Genomic DNA, 22,565 nt, shown 5'->3' on the forward strand with positions numbered 1-22,565 from the left:
GTGCCATGATCTTCGGATCTAATGGGCTTGAGTTCCTCTGGCATTCTGCTGTGCTACTGAACAGCTTTCTCAGTATCACTGTTAATGAAATTAACATAAAAATACTATGTTTGAAGGTGTTAAAACGCTGTGCAGTGAATGTAAATGTCATTAGCACGTCTTAGGGCAATAAAATACGAGATGACTTTGTTTCAAGGCATTGTACAAAAGAAGCAAGATGGTAACTTTTCTTTTAATTACAGATACTTTAAGACTGAAAGATCTCATTAAAGAAAAAACGTCTATAGTCCTTCAGAAATTAAGGATTAGAATTCTTTACTTAACCTTTCATGATGTTTGTGGATTATTAAAATGAGGACTGGAACATGTTTTTAAAACACAAAATGATGTGATATAGTGTTTCTGGTTATGAAAATATGTAGTAAAAATAAAAGACATGAATGAGATAGATACATTCTTATATCAGAATAGTGCTTACCCACTGGAGAAGAAGGAGAGGGTTATATCAGGTGGAGCTACAAATGGATTTTCAACTATATCTGTAAGGAAACAAAAAGCTAAAGGAAAAAAAAGCATATGAACTTCGTTAAAACATAATAAATGGGGAACAGCATTAAATATAAAATAAAACAGGACTATTTCTGCATAGTCCTGCCTTCACTTAGTTAATTTCTACGAAGTCAGATTTGAATTAACAGATAGCAGCCAAGTCTCTTGGAAATGGGTCTTAGGTAGCTATATACTTACCATATTGGATCAGCCCTTCATCCCCTAGCCCTCACCCATGACCCCTGTCCAAAAATAATTACAGCAGACCATTCATTATCATTCGTGCCCAAATTCATGCATTATTTCTCTGAAACTTAAATAATTATAACTTAATGTGTGCGCTGTTTCATCTCATTAGCTCTCTAAGCCAGGTTAGGTCACACCTGCAGCCCTCAGATCATTAAGTCCAGGTAATCCTGGTTTCCCACGTTTGCTGTCCTCATCCCAGTTTCTGGTTAATTGGAGTGGTTGTTGGCCTAGGACCCTTTCTGACCCATTGTTTCTTGGTCCTCAGAATGGACCTCACTGGTGTTTGGCCCATTGATCAGATCAAAAAATAAAAAATAAAATAAAATAAAAACCTTTTGAGGCAGACCCAAGCAGCGTTTTCCTTTTATAGAAGTAAACGATGTCAAGAAGAGAGACTGCGGCTGCATGGTAACTGAAGTCACAATGATTCCTAGCTATATTAACTCCACAGTTGACTGGATTACTGGTTCACCGTACACTACCAGCAGCTTCCTACCTTTCCACTACCCCTTTCCAGTTTATTGCTGATATTTGGTATTCAGATGTCTCTTTATTTTAGTAAATTTCTGTTCATTTGGAAATGTGTTATTTAGGCTGTCCCATTAAAAAACACTGGTAATAATTATCACTTCCTTATCTAAATTACTTACCATACATGTGAATGCCAACTAATAGGAGATTTATCTAAATTTAGCAGATTGTCACCATTGAGGGCAAATTATTTTTCTGTATCAGTTAACTGCCTCACTTATATCAGATTGCATAAACTGTTTCCCCACCTTAAATTATAGGAAATGTTTTCATCTGTTAGTGTCTTCACTCAAATGAAAACCTTTGCTATTATTGTGAACATTAATTGTGATGACATATATAATGTGTATTGCCTAAAGTTTTTGTCCTCTTTTTTCAGTTCTTCCAGAAATAGTGATGGGATATGTAACATTATATCTAACATGCTCTTCAATTAGTGTATTCTCCAAAGCTTAGTTCTCCTCATTCCATACTGTGATTACATAGGATTCCAAAGAAAGAGGAGCCAGTTCTTCAAGAAAGTGTGAATTTTACCAAGAAGAAAATGTGAATTTGATCATGATACTAGTCCACAGAACTTGAGCTCTTCTTGGTAGTGGCTTAGACCCTAGATTTTTTTTCTTTTTTCTGTTTTATATACTTAATATGAAATGATACAACAGTCAGATGCGTTGCAATTGAAACAGTATTTCAGCTTTTGTTCTATAATTGCTAGGAACTCTTCTCTCTTATTTTAATTACTTTTTTTTCTTTTGACTGTAATATGTTATTTTAAAGCTGATAGTTGTTAAATGCAATTAATTTTTCCATTCACATAAGTGGACTCCTTTGGTCTTACTTGTTTGTCAGATCCATTGACTGTTCATCTCTTCTTTTAGAAGTGCTACAGAATTGGCATCTGGGAAATTTATACTTGGGCACATTTGAATGTGTTATGCTTGTGTGCCAAAATATATTTTCATCTATTCAAGTACTCAGAGGGAACAGATGATTGTCTGCAGAGTGGTGCTGAGGAGACTTTGATAAAATTTTCATCTGCTGGAGGGCTGCTGTGAGTTGTTCACTGACAAATTAAAGAAGAATTTTGGTGGAACTACAAAGAGAAACAGATCTCCCAGTGGTTTAGCCAAGGTATCCAGTTAACAGAGGAGACCTTTTATCTATCAGCAAATATCAATGTCTGTTCCTCCACTGACTCACCTGCACTTGACCCTAAGCGTTCATCATATGTCTTCCTCAGATTAGAGACGTGCAAATGTGACATCTGTCGCTTGTATGTGGGCTGATTCAACAGCTATTTTTTAATGTCAAAGACCTAACTCTTCTTAAAAGACTATACCTAAAGCTAGTGGTCCTCCAAGTATGTCATCAACATCAGCATTACCTGAGAACTTGTTAGAAATGCAAATTCCCAGGACCCGTCCTAGACCTACTGAACCAGAAAATCTGGGGATGAGGCCCTGCAATCGGGTTTTTTATGTCTGTGATTCTGATGCATGTGTCAACTGAAGAATGACAAGGTTTGTAAATTTGGAAAGGAGAGCTTTATTTTTTATAAGGCCTGCAGCGTGGCCATTCTGACAGGCTGGGAAGTGTAGCCTCCAGCCAGAAGCCAGAAGCAGACACATTAAGGGAGGGGAAAAGGGAGCAGGAATTTATGCTGAACTGAGTGGCTGAATGTGCATATTTAATAAGCTATAGGAGGAGTCATGAATATGTATGAGAGGAGAAACATGAGCATGCACAGTTGAGCTTATGCCTATTCATGGGTTGCATTAACAAAAACTGGCAGGGTTAGCATGATGCAAGGGTAGAGTTTTTGGCCCTCTGATGTCAAAAGATGAAGCAGAGGACATGGAAACATTCACTGTGCACCCTGTAGATTGGCCAGAACCACTCCACGGTCAATGGTTCCTTATCAGGAGGCAATGCTGGTCCTTTGTGTGGAAACCGCAGAAGGTAGGGGCAGTCACAGTTGGTTGAAATCAGAGGTGAAGCAAGTCTTTCCAATGGGCTGGTTTCGATTGAACCCTGAGGAATGAAAACCGTGACAGTTAGCAAAGGAGGGAGTATAAGAAAGCATGTCCTACCTCCCATCCTGTCATGTCCAGGAACTTGATTTCCAGCGTTTCTCTGGGGTCCCCATGGCTAAGAGGGGGTCTGCTCAGTCAGTTTGATGGCTTGGAATTTGACTTCTCATGTGTTTGAATATGAGAGCAAGTGGCCAAAGCTAGTTATACTGGAGTTAGTTTCTTGGTGCACCAGACTTCTGCACATGAGACATATGTTTGTCAATCTGTTTAACCCCTTTTTCTCTTTTTTTCACTTATCACATCTATTTTACTTGATCTCTCTTCTCCTTTTAAAACTTCATTTTCAGCTTTATATTCAATACATTGGCTTTACAATATGCCTTGGCATGGATTTCTTGGGGTTAACCTGTTTGGGTTTTGCCAAGCTTCTCAAATTCATAGGCTTTTGTCTTCCTCTGGATTTGGGAAGTTTTCTGCCATTGTTTGCTAATTTTTGGGGTTTTTTCCTGCACTATAGTCTTTCCTCTTTTCTTCTGGGACTATAATTACGTGAAAGTTATATATTTTAGTATTGTCTCACACTTCCTTGAGGCTCTGTTTACCTATTTTTATTTTTTGGTAAATTCTTTTTTCTTTGCTTTTCAGATTGGATCATTTCAGTTGACCTGTGTTCAAGTTCACTGACTTTTCTGTCATCTCCATTCTGCCTTTGAGCCCACCAATGAGTTTTTTATTTTGAATGTTGTGTTTTTCAGTTGTAATGTTGGATTCTTCTTTATATCTTTTCTTTGTTGAAAATTTTTTTTCCACTTATTTCAAGAGTATTGAAACATGTATTGGAGCTTTTTGTTATCTCAGTATAAACATTTGTTGGTTGTTTTTTTGCAATACACATTGGGATTTTCCTGGTTCTTTCTGTGCTGAAGAGTAGTATTAGATTGTGTCATAGATGTTTTGAATATTATGACATCCTGGGTCTTGTTTAAATCTTATGGGAAATTTTTATACTCTTTGTTTCAGCAGACAGTTTACCTAGTTGGATGCAGTCCATAAGTTACAGTCAGCCTGTGTAGATCGTGTCTGCCATTCCACTGCTGCTTCAGTGTTCAGATCCTTCCCAGTGCTCCTCCAATAGCAGTGGGTGTGCTACCCATTGGCCAGGCTCGGGCCTGTGCAGTGGTCTGTCGCTTAGTTCAGTTCTCAAAGTCTTAGCCTGCTATTGAGGATCAGATCCACGTGTACACACGTAGGGGTGAGCCCAGGAGTTAATAAACAACTCTGTGGGATTGCTTTCTTCCACATTTCCCTCTTCACCATCTCTCTTACACTTACTGCTTCCCTCGGGTCTTCCCTTCTCTGGAAATCTTGAGCTTTATTTATTCTACTCTTTCATATACTTCCTGTGCCTGTCTGCATGTCCACAACCAAGAAGTGAGAGTACAGGGAAAGAAAAAAGCAACAGGGATCTGCCCACCCTCTTGGGGGACTACAACTTCTCTGATGGGAAAGAAAGATTCCCCTTCCTCATGGGTCCACTGTTGCTGCTAAGGGACTCTCTGCTTCTCCTCCAACCGGAACTAGGGGGCTTCTTCTGGAGTTCGCTCGTTTGCACTGATGTCCACTTTTGGCTTTCTTCCTACACCAAGCTGGGAAGCACTGCAGGCAAAAAATGGTAAATTCACGGTTAGTTCAGTGGTGCTTCCAGTCTCGGTTTTCCTCAATCCACCTGCTACTGTTTTTTTTTTTTTTTTTTTTTTTGAGTTCCAGGGTACCTATGCAAGATGTGCAGGTTTGTTACATATGTAAACATGTGCCGTGGTGGTTTGCTGCACGTATCAACCCATCGCCTAGGTATTAATGGCATGCATTAGCTATTTTTCCTGGTGGTCTCCCCACCCCACCCTCCCCCAACAGGCCCCAGTGTGTGGTGTTCCCCTCGCTGTGTCCATGTGTTCTCATTGTTCAGCTCCCACTTATAAGTGAGAACTGTGGTGTTTGGTTTTCTGTTCCTGTGTTAGTTTGCTGGGAATAATGGCTGGGAGAACTGGGTAGCCATGTGCAGAAAATTGAAACTGGACCCTTTCCTTACACCTTATACAAAAATTAACTCAAGATTGATTAAAGACTTAAATGTAAAACCCAAACTATAAAACCCTTAGAAGAAAATGTAGACAATACCATTCAGGACATAGGCATGGGCAAAGATTTTATGAAGAAATTGCCAAAAGCAATTGCAACAAAAGCAAAAATTGACAAGTTGGATCTAATTAAACTAAAGAGCTTCTGCACAGCAAAAGAAAATATAATCAGAACAAACAACCTACAGAATGGGAGAAAATTTTTGTAATCTATTCATCTGACAAAGGTCCAATGTCCAGAATCTACAAGGAACTTAAGCAAATTTACAAGAAAAAAAAAACACACACACATTAAAAAGTGAGCAAAGGAAATGAATAGACACTTCTCAAAAGAAGACATACATGTAGTCAAGAAACATATGAAGAAAAGCTTAACACCACTGATTATTAGAGAAGTGCATCAGCTACTCTTTACTTTCCAAGGCCCTGAAATAACTATTGCATGCATTCTCTTCAGGCTATAGCTGAAGAGATTTATTTATTGGGAGAAATACATTTATTGGGAGAAACAGGGTGGAGCATGCTTGTTTCAGCTTATGCAGAACCAAAACTCCTCCCAGGGGTTGGTTTAGACTGCTGAAACGGGGGATGTACCCAAAGTTGAATTCTGAAGTGAAAGTATTTGTCTTAATGGCATATAATGAAAAAGTGACTTAGATGCTCTTCAGCCAAAGTGTGTAGTGAAGAAATGTCCAAGACTGGAACGGGGATGGAGGGAGGAGTAGGAGCAGTGAGACCAAGGCTATTGGGTCATGGGCAGGTCTGTAGGGCTCTTAGGTCCTAGATCAGTTGCATGAATGGGAGTCCGTGCTGGCCTCTCAGTAGATGGGAACGGGGGCTGAGAGGTGAAGATGGTGCAGCTTTTGTTTAGCTTGAAGGGAGGCTGATAGACGAGCTGTAAGGAAAAGGGGTTGAAGGTAAAAGACTTTGGGAGCTGAGAGAAGGGAGGCGTTGTGCAAGAACTATTTTGGAAGGAACAATAGGATATTGACACTTTGGAGTGTGTAGGAGCCTAGAAATAAATACTTGAGATGATGGCTAATAGTGAATAAGAAGTTGGTAACAAAGAATGTGGACTACTGGGCATGAATGGAAAGAAAGTTACTAATAGCTTGGCCGATTGTGTAATGCTTTCCCTTCAGTACTTTGGAATTTATCATGTGACTATACACTGTCTTGAATTGCCCTCTAATCATTTCCTATGCTTTCTACATTTTCCTTCAGAAGGACAGACCTATTCCTTATACGGATGTTCCTTGAACCACAATGAGTCTGTGTCCTGATACATCCATTGTAAATTGAAAATATCCTAAGTTAAAGATGCATTTAATACACCTAACCTATTGAGCATCACAGCTTAGTCTAGCCTACCTTAAATGTGCTCAGAACACTGGGCAAAATCATCTAACGCAAAGCCTAGTTTATAATCAAGTGTTGAATATTTCACGTAATTTGTCGAATACTGTACTGAATGTGTATCACTTTTGCACCATCATAAAGTTGAAGAATTGTAAGTAGAACCATCTTAAGTTGGGAACTATCTGTGCTTGTTTTGTTTCTCCCATGAAGTGTTAAGAAAAATATCAGCTCCCACTTACCACCCCCTCTCCCTGCTCCCACACACACATCTACAAATTTCTTTGGGAATGGGACTGGAGCATCTCGAAATTTTACAAAGCTTCAAACTCAGCTTGTGCACACAGTTGGGCAAATCATTCTTGATGGATAATTTGGCTGGAAACTTCAGTAGCAAACATTGAAAATCAGTTTTCTTTCTTCTCCAGAGTCCCAGAATCTAAGTTTCCAATTTTCACTTTACTAAGAGTAAACAGAGGTTGAAGTGATTTATCTAAAGCAGGAAATTGTAAATCCATATTTGAATTGTAAACATTGAAAAGGAAGGGACAAGGTCAATGTAGCTTTTTGGTAAGGTATCATGTCATTTTTATTCTTCAGAACTACTAACTGATAATCTGATGGCGTGTTTTGATACTGATTCCTGCTGCCTTTGTTGCAGAATGCCTGTCATTCATTGGCAAGCCAGCCATTAACACCAAGCCATATGTCCTGCTTGAATTTGTTTAGTATTTATATGAAATTTTCTTACCCACCACAGACACCATGTTAGATCTTCATCTTTTCCTATCTAACTTCCCAAAACCATTTTTGATATAGAGAAAAATTACTATAATTCTCATGTTTGAAATAATAAAATCTGTGTCACCAAGGCCCTAGAACATATTACTTAATCTGTTCTTAAGTATTGGTATGTATTAGTGGAAATTAGATGTTCTCTTATCAGTTTCCCCAAATGGTACCATCACCATAACTTATTTTAATATAGATAAATATTTTTAAGATATTTTAAATCAGAAGGAAAATGTCACACACAAGCAAGTTTCTTTTTGCTTGAATCAGGCAATGAAATAAGAACTTTACCTGCCCTACCTCACTTCAGCCTCTCACTGAATACCATCTCAGAAAATTATATGTTCCTGACAGAGTTTGTTTTCTCCCCCTGTCACATATAAAATGATAACCTTTCTTTCCCCGAGCTTGCTTTCACAGTGCGTTGCATCCTCTGTGTGTGTGTGTTTGTGTGCTGGTTGGTGGAGGACGGGGGTATATTTTGGTTGGTGGGGGGCAGGGGGTGTTTCTAAAATAAAATGTAGAACTGGGAGTCCTGAAACAGAATTTAAAAGGGCCTCTCATTTTTATCGACACCGCAGCCTCTAAAGTGTGAACCACACACTTTTGGGAACACGGTTGTCTCATATGTTTGTAGTATTTGTAACCCAAAATGAAATAATTGGTACATCATTACCTCAAAAATATTCATATGAAAACACTAGGAGAAAAAATGAGTTGTTTTATTTGTGCAGTAGCAGAATTAGAAAATTTCATAAAACTTGAAGAGGGTAATTATTGATGATATTAATGATTATTGTCCCTGCATTCCTTAGGAATCACTAGAAACGTTACAGATTTACTTCTTTCAGCTTACTCGAAATCTTAAAATAGAGAGTCTCATGTGAAACCAGCAATGTCTTTGTCTACTGTTTCACAATGTCATGTCCCCTCCATCCCCTCTGAAGACTGCCTGGAATTTGTCTGTCTTTGGGTACTTAGCAAGCTCTGAATTAATCTCAAAGAAGTCATTATTTCAAGGAGGTTTAGAAATGCTTGCAAACTTACAAATTAAGTGCATCACATAAAGTCCATCTGCTGCTGTTAATCACACTGACCTCAGACCAAATGGTTGATAGTTGAAAGGAATTTAAGATCTGGAAGGCATCTTAGAAATTATCCAGTTTGATGACTGGATGAGGAAACTGAATTCTGGAGAGATTAAGCACTGACTTGTCCTTAGCCACACCAAGATTTCTGGGCAGCACACACTCTTCAGGTTTCATCAAGAAACTTTACATAATCAGCCATTCTCATTCATTCATTCTTTCATTCATTTATTCCTCTTTATTCCCTTCAGTTTGCTTATTGCATTTTAAGTATACATATGAGTTTTCTTTTCACAAAAAATAAAATATCCTGCAGGATCTATCTGATATGGTTTGGCTGTGTCCCCACCCAAATTTCATCTGGAATTGTAGTTCTCATAATCCCCACATGTCATGGGAGGGACCTGGTAGGAGATAATTGAATCCTGGGGGTGGTTACCCCCATTCTGCTGTTCTCACGATAGTGAGTGAGTTCTCACAGGATCTGATGGTATTATAAGGGGCTTTCCCCATTTTTGCACAGCACTTCTTGCTGCCATGTAAAGAGGACATGTTTGCTTCCCCTTCCACCATGATTGTTAGGTTTTCTGAGGTCTCTTCAGCTATGCTGAACTGTGAATCAATTAAGTCTCTTTACTTTATAAATTACCCAGTCTTGGGTATGTCTTTATTGGCAGCGTGAGAATGGGCTAATACACTATCATCCCCTCTGGCTGCTACCAACTCTTTCTCTTCATTCATAGACTTCTTGAAAAAGTTGCCTGTGCTCAGTACATCTACGTTTCTATATCTCTTCTGCATTCCTCAGTCTCTTCTTTCTGGCCTCGGTGTACTACCAAATCAGCTCCCACTAAGGCCACTTGTGACCTCTATGCCACCGCACCAAATGGTATTTTCTAGTCTTTTCATCTTAGTTGACCTCTGAGAAGCATTCTGCATTGTCAGCCCCTCTTTTCCTTGGCTTTGGAGGGTTTTTTCTCCCTCTCTCATGGTCTCTTCTCTGTTTCCTCTGTAAGTTTATTTTCTTCTACTTGGCCATTAGAAGTCAGCATTCCTTCAGGTGCCCAGTCTTAGGTCCTCTTGTCTTCTACCTCTGTATTCTGTCCTCAAGTTTCTTTCCTACTCCTGTAGTTTCATTTATTAGCAATGAGTCTCTCTCTCTCTCTCTCTCTCTCTCACACACACACACACACACACACACTCTCTCTCTCTCACACTTTGAACATTCCTCATCAGAAATCTGAAGTGTCCAAACGTTTTTGAGGGCCAACATGACACCACAAGTGGAAAATTCCACACCTGACCTCATGTGATGGGTTCGCAGTCAAAACTTAGGTGCACCACACACACAGTTTGTTCAGTATTCACAAAGGAAAAGAGACCCCCCAGCCCCCTTCAGCTTCAGTATATCTTTTCTGCACATGTCCAGATTCCCCATATGAGTATGCCCACAAAGGACAATAAAATGGCAGGTTTCAGGCCATACATGACAATAGCATGTTCCCCATGATAACCCTGCGCAGGGCCAAGACCTGCATGCATTACTCACTGTGACTTTTTTTTTCCTTACTTATTCTCTGCTCTGTGCTGTAAAGCTAATGTTTGAACATGTCAGAAAGATCTGCAGCTACCCCGTAGACAACAGTGATAAGAAACAGGAACAATTTATGTTGATCTGTAGTGCAGAAAGTAAAGCTGTTAGAGAAACAGGATGGTGGTGTTAAGTGTGAAATGTCTTACAGAAGAGTATAGTGTTGAAGTGGCCATCATATATGACCTGAAGAAACAGAAGGCTAAGTTCTATGCTCAAAGTAATAAATACATATAAATGGAAAATAGAAAAACATAGCATAAAGCTAAAAGTGAAGATCTCAATTGTGTATTAAAAGAGTGGATCATGTCAGTGTCACAGTGAATACTTGCCACTTAATGGGAAGTTGATCATGAAAACAAGCAAAACTCTATCACAATGAACTGAAAATTGAAGAAAACTGTGAATATTCAGCAGGCTGGTTGCTGACATTTAGGAACAGACACAGCTTTAAATTTTAAAGATTTGTGGTGATAAAGTATCTGCTTACTATGAGGCAGCAGAGAAGTTTATTGACGAGTATGTCAAGGTCATTGCTGATGAAAATCTAACATCAGAACCAAGTCTGTAATGCTGAAGAAACATCACCGTTTTGGCATTATTGCCCTAGAAAGACACTGACTACAGACAATGAGGCAACCCCTACAGGAATTAAGGGTGCCAAGGACAGAATAACTGTGCTGAGATGTGCTAATGCAACAGGCATGCGTAAATGTAAAATTGCTGTGATAAGCAAAAGCTTGCATCCTCCCTGTTTTCAGTTCACCAAGTGAATTTCCTACTTGTTCATTATGCTAACAAAAAGACATGGATCACCGGGTGATTGCTTCTCAGCAGCATATAAATTCAGAGTCAGGAACGATGGTAATGCTAAGCAGCTGCAGATTGTCCACGTGGGTGGCTGAGATAGTGGCACCTTTGCTTTCTGATTGTTCCCTGTACACTAACTTTGTTTCATTCACAGAATTATTTAAGATGTTGTATAAAGTTACTTTCAGGACTCTCTATAAGTATATATGAAGCATAAATAAATTTCGTGTTTAGACTTGGGTCCCATTTCCAAGATAACTCATTATATATATTCCAGTATTCTGAAATAAAAAAATAATAATCAGAACTCCAAAACCCTTTTTGTCCCAAGCATTTTGGATAAAGAATAGTCAACCTGCATATGTATGTGTATGTATATGTCTCTATATATGTGTGTGTGTGTGTGTGTGTATATATATGTAGGTAAGTGGGTAGGAAGGTAGATTGACATCCCAGACTTTTATTCTAGAGCTTCAAACCCATATTTTCATTTGCCAAATGCGTCTCTAATTCATTATGTCCAAAACCAAACTCATGATTTTTCCCCACCCCATCTTGGTCCTTTTCCAGTGTTCTCAGTCTGTGCAGAACACTCCCCATCCAACTAGCGATGCATTCCAGAACCCAGAAGCCATATTCCTCACCCCCTTCTCCTCTTTGTATCTAGCCCATCATGAGATCATGTTGATTTTATCTCCTACATGTCTTCCAGTTTTGTTTTACTTCTCTGCTTTGGTACCCCTTTCCCCCAATCCTGAGTCATCATCACTTACCTGGACCACTGTAGTAGCCACCTGGCTTGCCTAGCCACATTCACTCTTGCCCTGTTTGGCCTTTCTTCAGTCACCATTGCAAGAATGATCTTTGGTGAAACTGAAATCTGATCATGTTGTGCTGCTGTACAGAGCCCTTCAGTGTCTTCCTCTTACAACTAGATAAAACACAAGATCCTTTACATCCTGAACCATTTGAGTTGGTTCACTTTCTCCCTCCTTCTCAAGCCTTATGTTGGTGCAGTGCTCACCCTTGTTTCCTTTGCCAAGCCACATGGTTGTCTTCCAGTCACTCATTCTTGGTGGCCTCTTCCTCCTCATTATTACCATCAATCATGATCATGATCATGATTGCTTTTACACAAGACACTCTCCCCAACTTGTTCTCAGAGCTTGTTTTAGATACCACCTCCCTTGAAGACATCCTTCTCTAGCTTCCCCTATAATAAACCCTTATCACTGTTGCTCTTTGAGCCCAGGACACAGTTCTCCTTCAGTTGCAGCTTTGCATTTATTTCTGGAATTATTTCATTATTTGATTATTTATCTCTCTGACGTTTTTTAAAGCTCTGTAAAGGCAAAGCATACATCTGACTTGCTCAACTCTGTATCCCCCATGTTTATCATAGCGACTGGCATACAGTAAGTGTTCATTAAGTATTTGCTAAATGAATAAATAGTGGCATCATGTAAAAATGAAGCAAATTTTTAAATTCACCAGGTTTGTTGAGTACAGGTGCTTAGAAGAAGAAAGGGAAGGAAACCAGCCTTAATGGACTCCTTTTTACATGCCAAACAGTTGACTCAAACATTATCTAGATGGAAGCAGTGAGTTGTCATGGATAGTTTTGCTTTCTTTTGTAACTCCTTAAAGGGCTTTTTATGTGCATTTCATGCAAATAACCTGGGTGGCAAGATTATTTGCAATGATTTAATACAATTTGAAATATGTCTCTGCAATTCGATTCTATTTTTCCATTAACATATTTTAGCAATTTTCAACTTGCATGGCTAGACATTTGATTAACAGAAAAAAAAAAAAAAGAAGAATTGGAGATGTAATTAACACCTGGAATGTGATTGCTTTATTAATCTCTAATGTAACTTTAACAGCATTAAATATACATATATCCTAGATGTGGCTGCTTAGCTTTTGGCTTTCTATGCGGCACACTGCTCTGAGTCCTAGTCGTAAAAGGCATGGGAAACACCGTTTTTAATCATGGTAATGGTGCCTTGCCATAATTGGAAAACATACAAATGCAATTTTACATCACAGGGATAAGCAAATTGTAGAGTGAATAGTATCTGCTGCTGCCCTGCTAGGGCTCCTAAAACTGTCTTTTCCTCCTTTTCATAGTGACTTCGTTTCTGCTAAATAATGACAACCACTAAAACCAACCCATATCAGTTGCTCCCTATGGTTGTGATTTAAACCTGTTAGGTTTTAACCATATTGAATTTGAAACTCCCTTGAGCTGTCCAAAATGATACATCGAATAGGCAGGTGGATGTGCTGGCCTGAGCTCCAGAATAGATACCTGGTATTATGATGTTTCCTGCAGGGCCCAGGTGAAGATATTACCCAAGCAAGAGGCTAGTGACTGTGGTCAACCAGAGGTCACCTGTGCAAAGGAGGCAACCCTCAGCAGCCCAGGGATTTTTGCCAAGTACAAACAAAGATCTACTGATAGCATATCTTAGGAATTTTGAAGGAATGCTAGAAAGGTGCCCAGACTTTTATGTGAACTCTCTGGACTTTTAACTCTTGCCAACTAAAGATTTTGTTTTTGAAACATGACAGGGAAGACTAAAAACACATCTATAGGCTGAAGTTTTTCCTCTGGCCACCAGTTTGTGACCTCTGGTCTAAACTCTCATCCTTGTTCTCCGGTCTTCACAGTCTATTTCACCTATCCAGTATCGATTCTGTTTCAAACATCCTGAACTTTGGATGGACATGACTCTCTCCTCTGTCCTGAACATAGCAGGCCATTCTCCTGTCTATAGCTTCGACTCTTCCCGCAGTTACCCCACATGGAACACTTCCTTTTGCCCTCTGGTTATCCAGTGAGACCCAGCTTAGGTCCTTGGTGCAGAAGCCTGTCCCCAGCTACTCTGGGCTACACTCGTCACTTAATCACACACTCAGCTAAGTGTGCTAGACACTTAAGCACTCACATGTCATTCTTCATGGTTGACTGTCAGTACATGTGTTTTATCTTCACTGATGCCCTGAGGCATTGTAGACTCTCATACATGGTTGGGGCCGTACACATAGCCCCTCATACATGGATGGGACTTCAGAAGAGACAGTGAACCTCTTCTGCAACATCGTTTCTCTTACATGCCTCTGGTGACAAGGAGCTCACAGCCCTGCAGGCACCTGTGCCTGCTTTAGAGAGCTGCGACCCTCGAATGGGTTTGTTTGCTTCATCAAGCTGAAATTTGCCTCTTCCCATGCTTTTGTTTTCCTTGGGTATTTCCCTTGAATTCTTTTGCCCCTTATGTAGTTGTTTTCTCAATAAGGAAGACTTTCATCAATCAAAAGGACCCTTTCTTGTGTGTCTGATGTGGAATTTTAATAGGGTTTTGACAAGAAGCAGTGTTTTTATTTGGAAATAGATCTTAAATTTACACAAGTTCTTTCCCGTCAAATTCTGAGGGAGATTTTAGTGATAGTTATCTATACTATGCCAATTCCATCATGTTTTCTTTTGAAAGCACTTTTCTTTTGAGATTTCTTTTATCAGCATCAATAAACATTCCTAAAGTTGTGACCATATGCGTTGCTTGATACTACCTCTCTTTGGAGAACTGGTTTATTTTTTCTTCCCGACAATCAAACGTCTAATTGTATGTCTGTTAAGTTTTAAATCTCATAATACGTTGTAATGCTTAGATTCATCACTTCTGCTGGATATTATGGATATGAGGATATTATGTGTGTTGTGACACTCAGCTGTAAAAATAAAGGTATTTGCAGATTTGAAATTGTCTTAAGTAAGCGGACTTTTGAGACTAAAACTTTCCCTTATTATTTTATATTACACTGGAAATTACATTTCAACAGTAGAATTCCATTTTATTATATTGGCAACTGACCACACTGTTTACTGTAAATTCATTACTGTTTTTGTATGTTCTCAGGTGCTGTGATTCTCTTGGGAAGAACCAATATGTTTCGCTTTAACCATCCAAAGGAAGCTGCCAAGCTCAGGGAGAAGAGGAAGGTGAGGGACACGGCGTCTGTAGGAGGGAACCACTGATCGGATGTGGGGATGAGTGGGTGGTAGTCTCTCTGGTCCCAACGTTTTGACTTTCTGGGGTGCAGAACCACTGGAAAAGTAGTTCTGTGATCTGGATTGATTCTAGGGAGATTGTTTCCCACCAGATGATTGGCTGATGAAGTAAGAGAGCGAGCAAGTAAATTCTAGAGCAGACAAAGAGAAACTGCCCCTCCTAGATCCTTCTCTTCAGCCTTCCACCCTTCCCACCAAGGAATTGGGCATCATTTTGCATTAGGTGGAAAGTGACTTTCTCTAACCAGCATCTCTTAGGAATTAACCCAAAATTGGAATCACATTAATCCAAAATCAGCCACAGTAAACAGATTTTTCATTGAGGTGGGAAGCAAGGGCAGGGGTGGGTTTAGGACAACTGGGCAAGACTTTGGTTTGGTTGGAAGGGGATATCTAAAGGGCAGTTTAAGTGCTGATGGGGAAGGGAGCTGAGGACCAGAGAAAGAAGCAAAGAAATCTGTTCAGAGACATCATGGCTGGTCCTTAGACTGAAGAAGATAATAAAGGCTACAGCTAACATTTCTATGAGCCAGAAATGGTGCTAAACTTGTGCATATATTCTGTCACTTTATCTGTGCAGCAGCCGTTAATACCCCCATGCTGTCACCCCCTGGTCAAGGTGAGAAACAGACCAAGAGCAACTCTCCCTAACTTGTTCCGTAGCCAGCAAGTGGGGAGCCTTGGCTGCAGTACTGACTTGAATACCAGAAGCGTTTGCCCTTGACCACTGGTTACCCAGCCTCTCATTTCTGTCTCCTTTATAAGGGATGCCCGAGGTTGCCAGTGCCCTAGATGGAAAATAACAAGAAAGCTGCAGACCTCACCCTTCTCCTGGGTGGCTTTTTCCAGCCAGTGGAGCCTCTTATCTGCTGCAGCCCAGGGTCTCCCTAGAGGGTCCTTTTTGGTACACAGTTTCAGAGGAACAGAGGGAAAAAACATGTTTGCCAGTAACTTCTCATGGAAGCAAAATAGGTCAAGCTCGCTCTTTTGGTCTCCCTTCATCTCTCCTGCCTTCATCTTTATCGCTCCCTAAGTGTGAGTGGATATCGCTGATTACAGGAGACTGCTGCCTGCCAGGTAATGGAGGATGACAAAGATATTGTAACCCCTTTCCTTGACTTTAACTGGCAGGGGAGACCAACAGGGTTGTGGAATTCCTGATGAATTTCCCCAGCTCTAGAAGACCAAGGTCCTACTGTACTTAGCAGAAGGCTTGGGTTTGAAATGTATCAGGGTCTTTTTTTTTTTTTTTAGACGGAGTCTCGCTCTGTCGCCCAGGCTGGAGTGCAGTGGCCGGATCTCGGCTCACTGCAAGCTCCGCCTCCCGGGTTTACGCCATTCTCCTGCCTCAGCCTCCCAAGTAGCTGGGACTACAGGCGCCCGCCACCTCACCTGGCTAGTTTTTTGTATTTTTTAGTAGAGACGGGGTTTCACCGTGTTAGCCAGGATGATCTCAATCTCCTGACCTCGTGATCCTCCCGTCTCGGCCTCCCAAAGTGCTGGGATTACAGGCTTGAGCCACTGCGCCCGGCCGTATCAGGGTCTTGTTGCCCTGATCTGCTTTCCTCAGATAGATCAGTTAATTGTGGTGTGTGTTAAGTAGGAGCATATGTACCTCATTGTCTCTCACATGTTGGAAGCAATGAGTCCAGAGCAGTGACCTTTTTTCCTCTGCTAAGGTAACCACTCTGCCCTGTGTCTGCCCTTAGAGTGGCCTTCTGTCCTCCTTCAGCTTGTCCATGACCGACCTCTCGAAGTCCCGTGAGAACCTGTCTGCAGTCATGTTGTATAACCCCGGGTGAGTGAACAGCAGCATCTCCTTCCCTGTGACGATCACTTTTGCATTTATTGTGCCAACTCCATTATAGTCACAAGATAAAAATAAAACTTCTGCAACGGTGCCTCCTTATCAAATCAGCCGCCGTCATTTTCCGAGTTCCTTTCCAGCCCTTACTATATATGTGCATAATTTTACTTAGTTATAATCACAACATAAACAGTTTGCATTTTCTGATTTTTTGCTTAACAGCATAATAAGCATTATAAGGGTTGTTACAAGCTTCATTATCATTTTCATAACTGTCTAATATTTTAGAGTTGGCACTTTGATTACTCAGTGCATGATCCCTTTGGCTTACGCACTTTTATCTTATTTTATAAATTATTTGTAATAACAGAGGCCGCCTGATTCTTAGGCCATCCAGTAGAGCAGGAAATTATCTTTACTACTTCAAACACTAGGGGACTACTGAGAGCACAAATGAGAATGTTTTAAATGGACTTAGTGGCTGGGTGACCTTGGACAGTCAGCTTAACTCACGTCCTTAGTGACTTCATCAATAAAGTGACAATGCCTAAAATGAAAATGCCTAAAAACAGGGAACTTTGAGGGCCCTTTTTGGTTGTGTGAGGTTCCATAGTTTTATCTTTCCTACCAGGATAATCTCATGTAAAATAATGGAGGTAAATCAAATGACTGAATAAGTGAGAAAAAAGTAACAAGAACAACATTGTCTAGAACTGTCATTTATTTAGTAATTACTGTATGCCAGGCACTATGCTAAGAACCTTGATCTTTTAATTCTCTTTTAGTTCTCACAAACCTATTTCCATTTTACATATGGGGAAATGTTTATACATTTGCTCTCCGTCAGTTTCACAGTCAGAGCTGAGGCATGTATCCAGGTCTATCTGATTCCATCACCCGTGCTTTGACTCTGCTACCTCCTGCCTTACTGCAGTTAGGAGACTGGTTCCATTTTCCATTACTCCCTCACCCTCAACCCTGAGATTTCTCGCAAACATCGAGCCATGTGCTGAAAGCCATTCACTCCTTCAGCCCAAGCCAATGTTCTGGTTTGTGGAAAGCAGACACCTGCAAGTAATTTCTTCAGTGTCATAGGAGGCATCTTTGATCACATTTCTGGATTCCTTATTTTATGGGCCAGCAAGCTAAAGCCCAAATCCAACACCTGCCTGAACTTAAGAAAAAAGCCAGGTAGTACAGCCCTGTGGCTGTGGACTCCTGGGCGCCCCCCTCTTTCCAGGATTTCTGGAAGCACCAGCAGTTGACTCCCTTGTGTCAGCCTTTGTCTTTCCCATTTGATCTTTCCATTTTGTTATATGGTCATTGAGGAAAGTTGTGCTCATTAAATAATTCTGTCCTGAAATCAGCCATGTCAGTCAGACCTCTGAAATGGGAGAACACTGTCAGAGCAACTAAATGATAAGTACTTCGGAAGGCACGTTTTGTTGTAGGTCCTTAACAGCAGTTTTAGCAGTTGCCTTTTATTGTGACTGAGATGGAATTGCTCATGTTTAAGTTTAATATAATACACAGATCTTTAGTGTTAATTTCAGCTTAAATGGTGTGATCTTGTCTCTTAAATATTGTTTGTCTAGTTAAATTGTCCTATGATATGAAGAATGCTGGCTTGGATGTGTCTCCTGGCCCAGGACCCAGTTAGTTAATCCTGGAATCCAGATACAACCGTTATTATCCTCTACAGTGGTGGTGCCTTTTAATCTGAAACCATTTGCTAATGTAATATGGCTATTGAATGTCTTTGGAAACCAAAACGTGATCTTCAGTCAGCCTTTCCTTTGCCACAGGCCCCTCTCTTTGCCTTACATGTACACATGGGATGGAAGTCTTTTTTCTTCCTAAAACTTGGGAGAAAGTCTAGCTCTCTTAAAAGTAATGTCATTCTTTGTTTTTAGATTTAAGTTCAAATAGTTTTTTTCAGTGTTTACAAAATGCAGGTCAAAGTGTACCAGTTTTCATCCTCAAAACTTTTCAATGACTTTCCATGGTCTAAAAAATAAAGTTCCAGCCTGTACCATGTCACGTGGGCTGTCCACTGTCTATGCTCGTCTGCGGGCCTCTGTCCGGGTGTTCTGAGCTCCAGCTTCCCACTGTTGTTTTTATTGGTCAGTTACAGGTGGACAAGCTTGTGCTTCTGGGGCTTTTCCTTTGCTAGCTCCAGAGACTAGGATACATTTTTGCCTGGCTACCTACTCATCCTCCAGGGCATAGTACAGACTATCTCTGCTGTGGAAGCGATTCCTGACTTTTCTTCCCCACAACCAAAAATCAATGTCCCCTCTTCACTGTACATTACTCCATTTCTTTCCTCCTTATTTTGTCTTCTTTGTAACATACACTCATCTATCAACAAATCCTCTCTGAATGCCTTGTATGAACCAGTCAGGATTCTAGGACAGGGGCACCATTGCCAGTAATCCCGAGAAGGTCAGCTTGCATGCCTGTTGGAGGAGAGATACAATCAACAGATAATTTACAAATAAATCCAGAAAGTGAAAATGAAATCAAATGTCTTAGGACACTGTTTGATCAGGTGTGGCTGCCTGAAGAAGGGATGTTTGGTCTGAGACTCACATGGAGAGAAAACGACATTCATAAAACAGAAAGGGGGAGAATGGAAAGCATTGAGACAGAAGGAGAAAGCAAGTGTGATGGCTTCAAAATGAGAAGTGAAGAGAGGGCCAGAGTAGATGGGATATAGTAAGCAAGAAGAGTGGTACAAGTGAGGGTGGGGAGGTCAAGGGCCAGCTAATGTAGGGCCATGCAGGCAATTGGAAGGGGTTTGACTGTTTTTTAAGAGAGCTGGCAAACCACTAGAATGATTTAAGCAAGGGAGTAACCTGAAAATGTACTTAATACAAATATTAGGATGTACGCCATTTGGAGAATGTGGCATAGAAGCCGGAGACCATTTAGAAAAAGCTATTTCCTCGGTCCAAGTGAAAGGTAATAGTGGCTTGGGTCTGCACTTCAGCCGTAGGGGTGGAGCAAAGTGGAATCAAGGAATTAAGAGTGACTCCCAGGATTCAGGCTTCAACAGCTGCTGCAGGTGGTACACTCTTCCCTGAGATGGGGGAGCCAGGGAGGGCAGGCCTAGGCTAGCAGTCGGGTAAGAATTCTGCTTATGTATATTTCCTGTTAAAATGGAAGCTTTTTAAGGTCAGGGGCCTTGTGTTACTCTTTTCTGTATAAGATGTCATTCACATAACATGCTTAATAGAAATTTTGTAAACAGATTAAGAATAAAATTTTAGTAAGTCACATGAGTCCCTTTGGGAAAGGCTTTTAAAATTTCTTTGGGCATGGATGTTCCAAATAAGTGGAACGAGACATATTATGCAGAGGAATGTGGTTTTGTGGCTAATCTGTTTGCCTAATCCCAGGGGATACTGCAGTTACTTGAATAATCTCAAAATCATGTTCAGGATCTTTAAGCCATAGGTGGGAAGAGGGCCTCGTCTTGAAATGAAGAACTAGGCCAAGGCAATCAGAGAATTCAGGAGAAGCAAATCTGTTTTGGACGGAATTACAGTTGGTTCTGGCTGCATCTGACGCTGCCATTATGCAGCCTGTTCACCTGACTTCAAGTACACATGCTACCCCTTGCATTAACCATTGACACAAATGCAAATAAAAATTATTTAATACTTCATCATACTTTCTTTCTTTCTGGTTCCCAGACCCCTTCAACTTGCCACCTGCTGTAGAAAGTAATTGCCCATGAATTTTAGGTGCCTGAGGGGTGGGTTTCTAGGGCCCAATCTTCAGTTAACATTCTTCTCCGTGGTAATGACTTTTAAGTGTATAGTTCAGTAGTGTGAAGTGCATTGACATTACTGTGCAACCAGTTTCATCTTGCAAAACTAAAACTCTGTACTCATTAAATATAATTTCCATTCCCTCCTTCCCCCAAACTCCTGACAATCAGCACTCAACTTTTGTCTCCATGAATTTAACCACTTTAGGTACCTCATGTGAGTAGAATCATACAGTGTGTGTCCTCTTCTCACTGGCATATTTCACTTAGCGTAATGTCTTTAGTTAAGGTTCATCCACAATAGAGCAGGTGTCAGAATTTCCTTTCTTTTTATGACCAAATAGTATTCCATTGTATGGATAATACCACATTTTGTTTATCCATTCATCTGTTGATGGACTCTTTGATTGTTTTCGCCTTTTGGCTATTGTGAATAATGCTGCTGTGAACATAGGTGTCCAACTGTCTGTCGGAGTCCTTGTTTTCAACTCTTGTGAGTGCACACCCAGAAGTGGAACTGCTGGATCATATGGTAGCCCTATTTTTAATTTTCAAGGAACTGCTATGCTATTTTCTACAACAGCTGCACCATTTTGCATTCCCACCAACAGGGCCCAAGGATTCCAGTTTCTCCATATCCTCACCAGCATTTGTGATTTTCTGTTTTTATAGTACACATCAAAATGTGTGTGAGGCAGTATCTTATTGTATTCTTTTCATCTTTATTTTCTTCTGTTTTCTCAAGTGTCCCACGTTGAAAATGGTATCTAAAAATATAGAAAGAAAATCTCAAAATGTAGTTCCCCCAGTAAGTATAGTAAATAAATGATTAACGTAAATCTATCCTGGATGGATTTCCTGATGATTACATGACCTCTCTCATGTTCTGCCAAGTTCAGTTCAACTAGCTCATTTGCATGTTTCTCAAAACCCAGTCAGTCCAAGGAGTGCCTGTAGCTAGGAAGAAGCATGATCATTCATCCTTGCATTGAAAGGCATTGCTCTGACTTCTCAGGAACTGGCTAGGCAGCACAAGTCCTGGAGAAGCTCACAAGGATCCTAGAGGTGAGGGCCTGAACTGAGGCAGCAGTGGGAGGAACCTAGAAGGGTGAGCTGCAGAGATAGTCAGGGCAGGAAGTCCTGAGGTTTGGATGATGAATTGGATATGGGATATAATGAAGGAAAAGATGTTGACTTGCAGTTTCTGGCTTCAGTAACTGGTTGGGTGCTACATGCCACTCAACTGAAATAGAAATATGGCAGGAGGAGGAGTAGATTGTCAAGAGGAAGGGAGGATAATGAGTACAACCTTGAAAAACTAGGCCCTGGGCCTTGAACTTTCTCCTGTAAGTGACTGTGACTCCGTCAGCGATCAGACACCCATGGAAAAAGCTCGGGTTTGTGTGGCCTGTCAAAGGCGACATTTCTCCACTTGGAGGATGAAGGCAGATCCCCGTGTTGAATAAAATAGATGTTCACAGCCCTGCCATTTTACCTCATTCATTCAGTGGTGCTTGAGGGCCCATCATTTGTCCATCCTTGTGCTGGGGCTTGAGTGATTGAGACAGACCGAGGCTCAGTCATCTCGGAGCATGATTTAGTGAACAGGGAAGACACTTGTAAAGCCTGTCAGAAATCAGGACGGTGGTAGTATTATCTTTGCACATGCCAGACTTGGATGAGTTTGAAGGTCTTTAAATTAGGGAAAGCTGCACATGTCACCCCAGACCCATGCTCCCAATGCGTCGCATCTCATTTTAAGTCACCTCCT

The 22,565-nt window shown here is 40.7% G+C and overlaps 1 protein-coding gene across 12 annotated transcripts in view; it reads left to right on the forward strand.

Moving 5' to 3' along the window:
- Positions 1-22,565, forward strand: part of KIF16B (kinesin family member 16B) — a 308,558-nt gene that overhangs the window by 157,244 nt on the left and 128,749 nt on the right. For all 12 annotated transcript variants that reach the window (XM_003905090.4, XM_003905091.4, XM_009216570.3 and 9 more), the window contains 2 exons: positions 15,061-15,143; positions 16,922-17,010. In XM_003905090.4, the coding sequence (XP_003905139.2) occupies positions 15,061-15,143; positions 16,922-17,010 (172 nt within the window). The remainder of the gene's footprint in view (positions 1-15,060; positions 15,144-16,921; positions 17,011-22,565) is intronic.

This window comes from Papio anubis, chromosome 16 (assembly GCF_008728515.1).
Source record: "Papio anubis isolate 15944 chromosome 16, Panubis1.0, whole genome shotgun sequence".
In the NCBI taxonomy this organism is placed as follows: domain Eukaryota; kingdom Metazoa; phylum Chordata; class Mammalia; order Primates; family Cercopithecidae; genus Papio; species Papio anubis.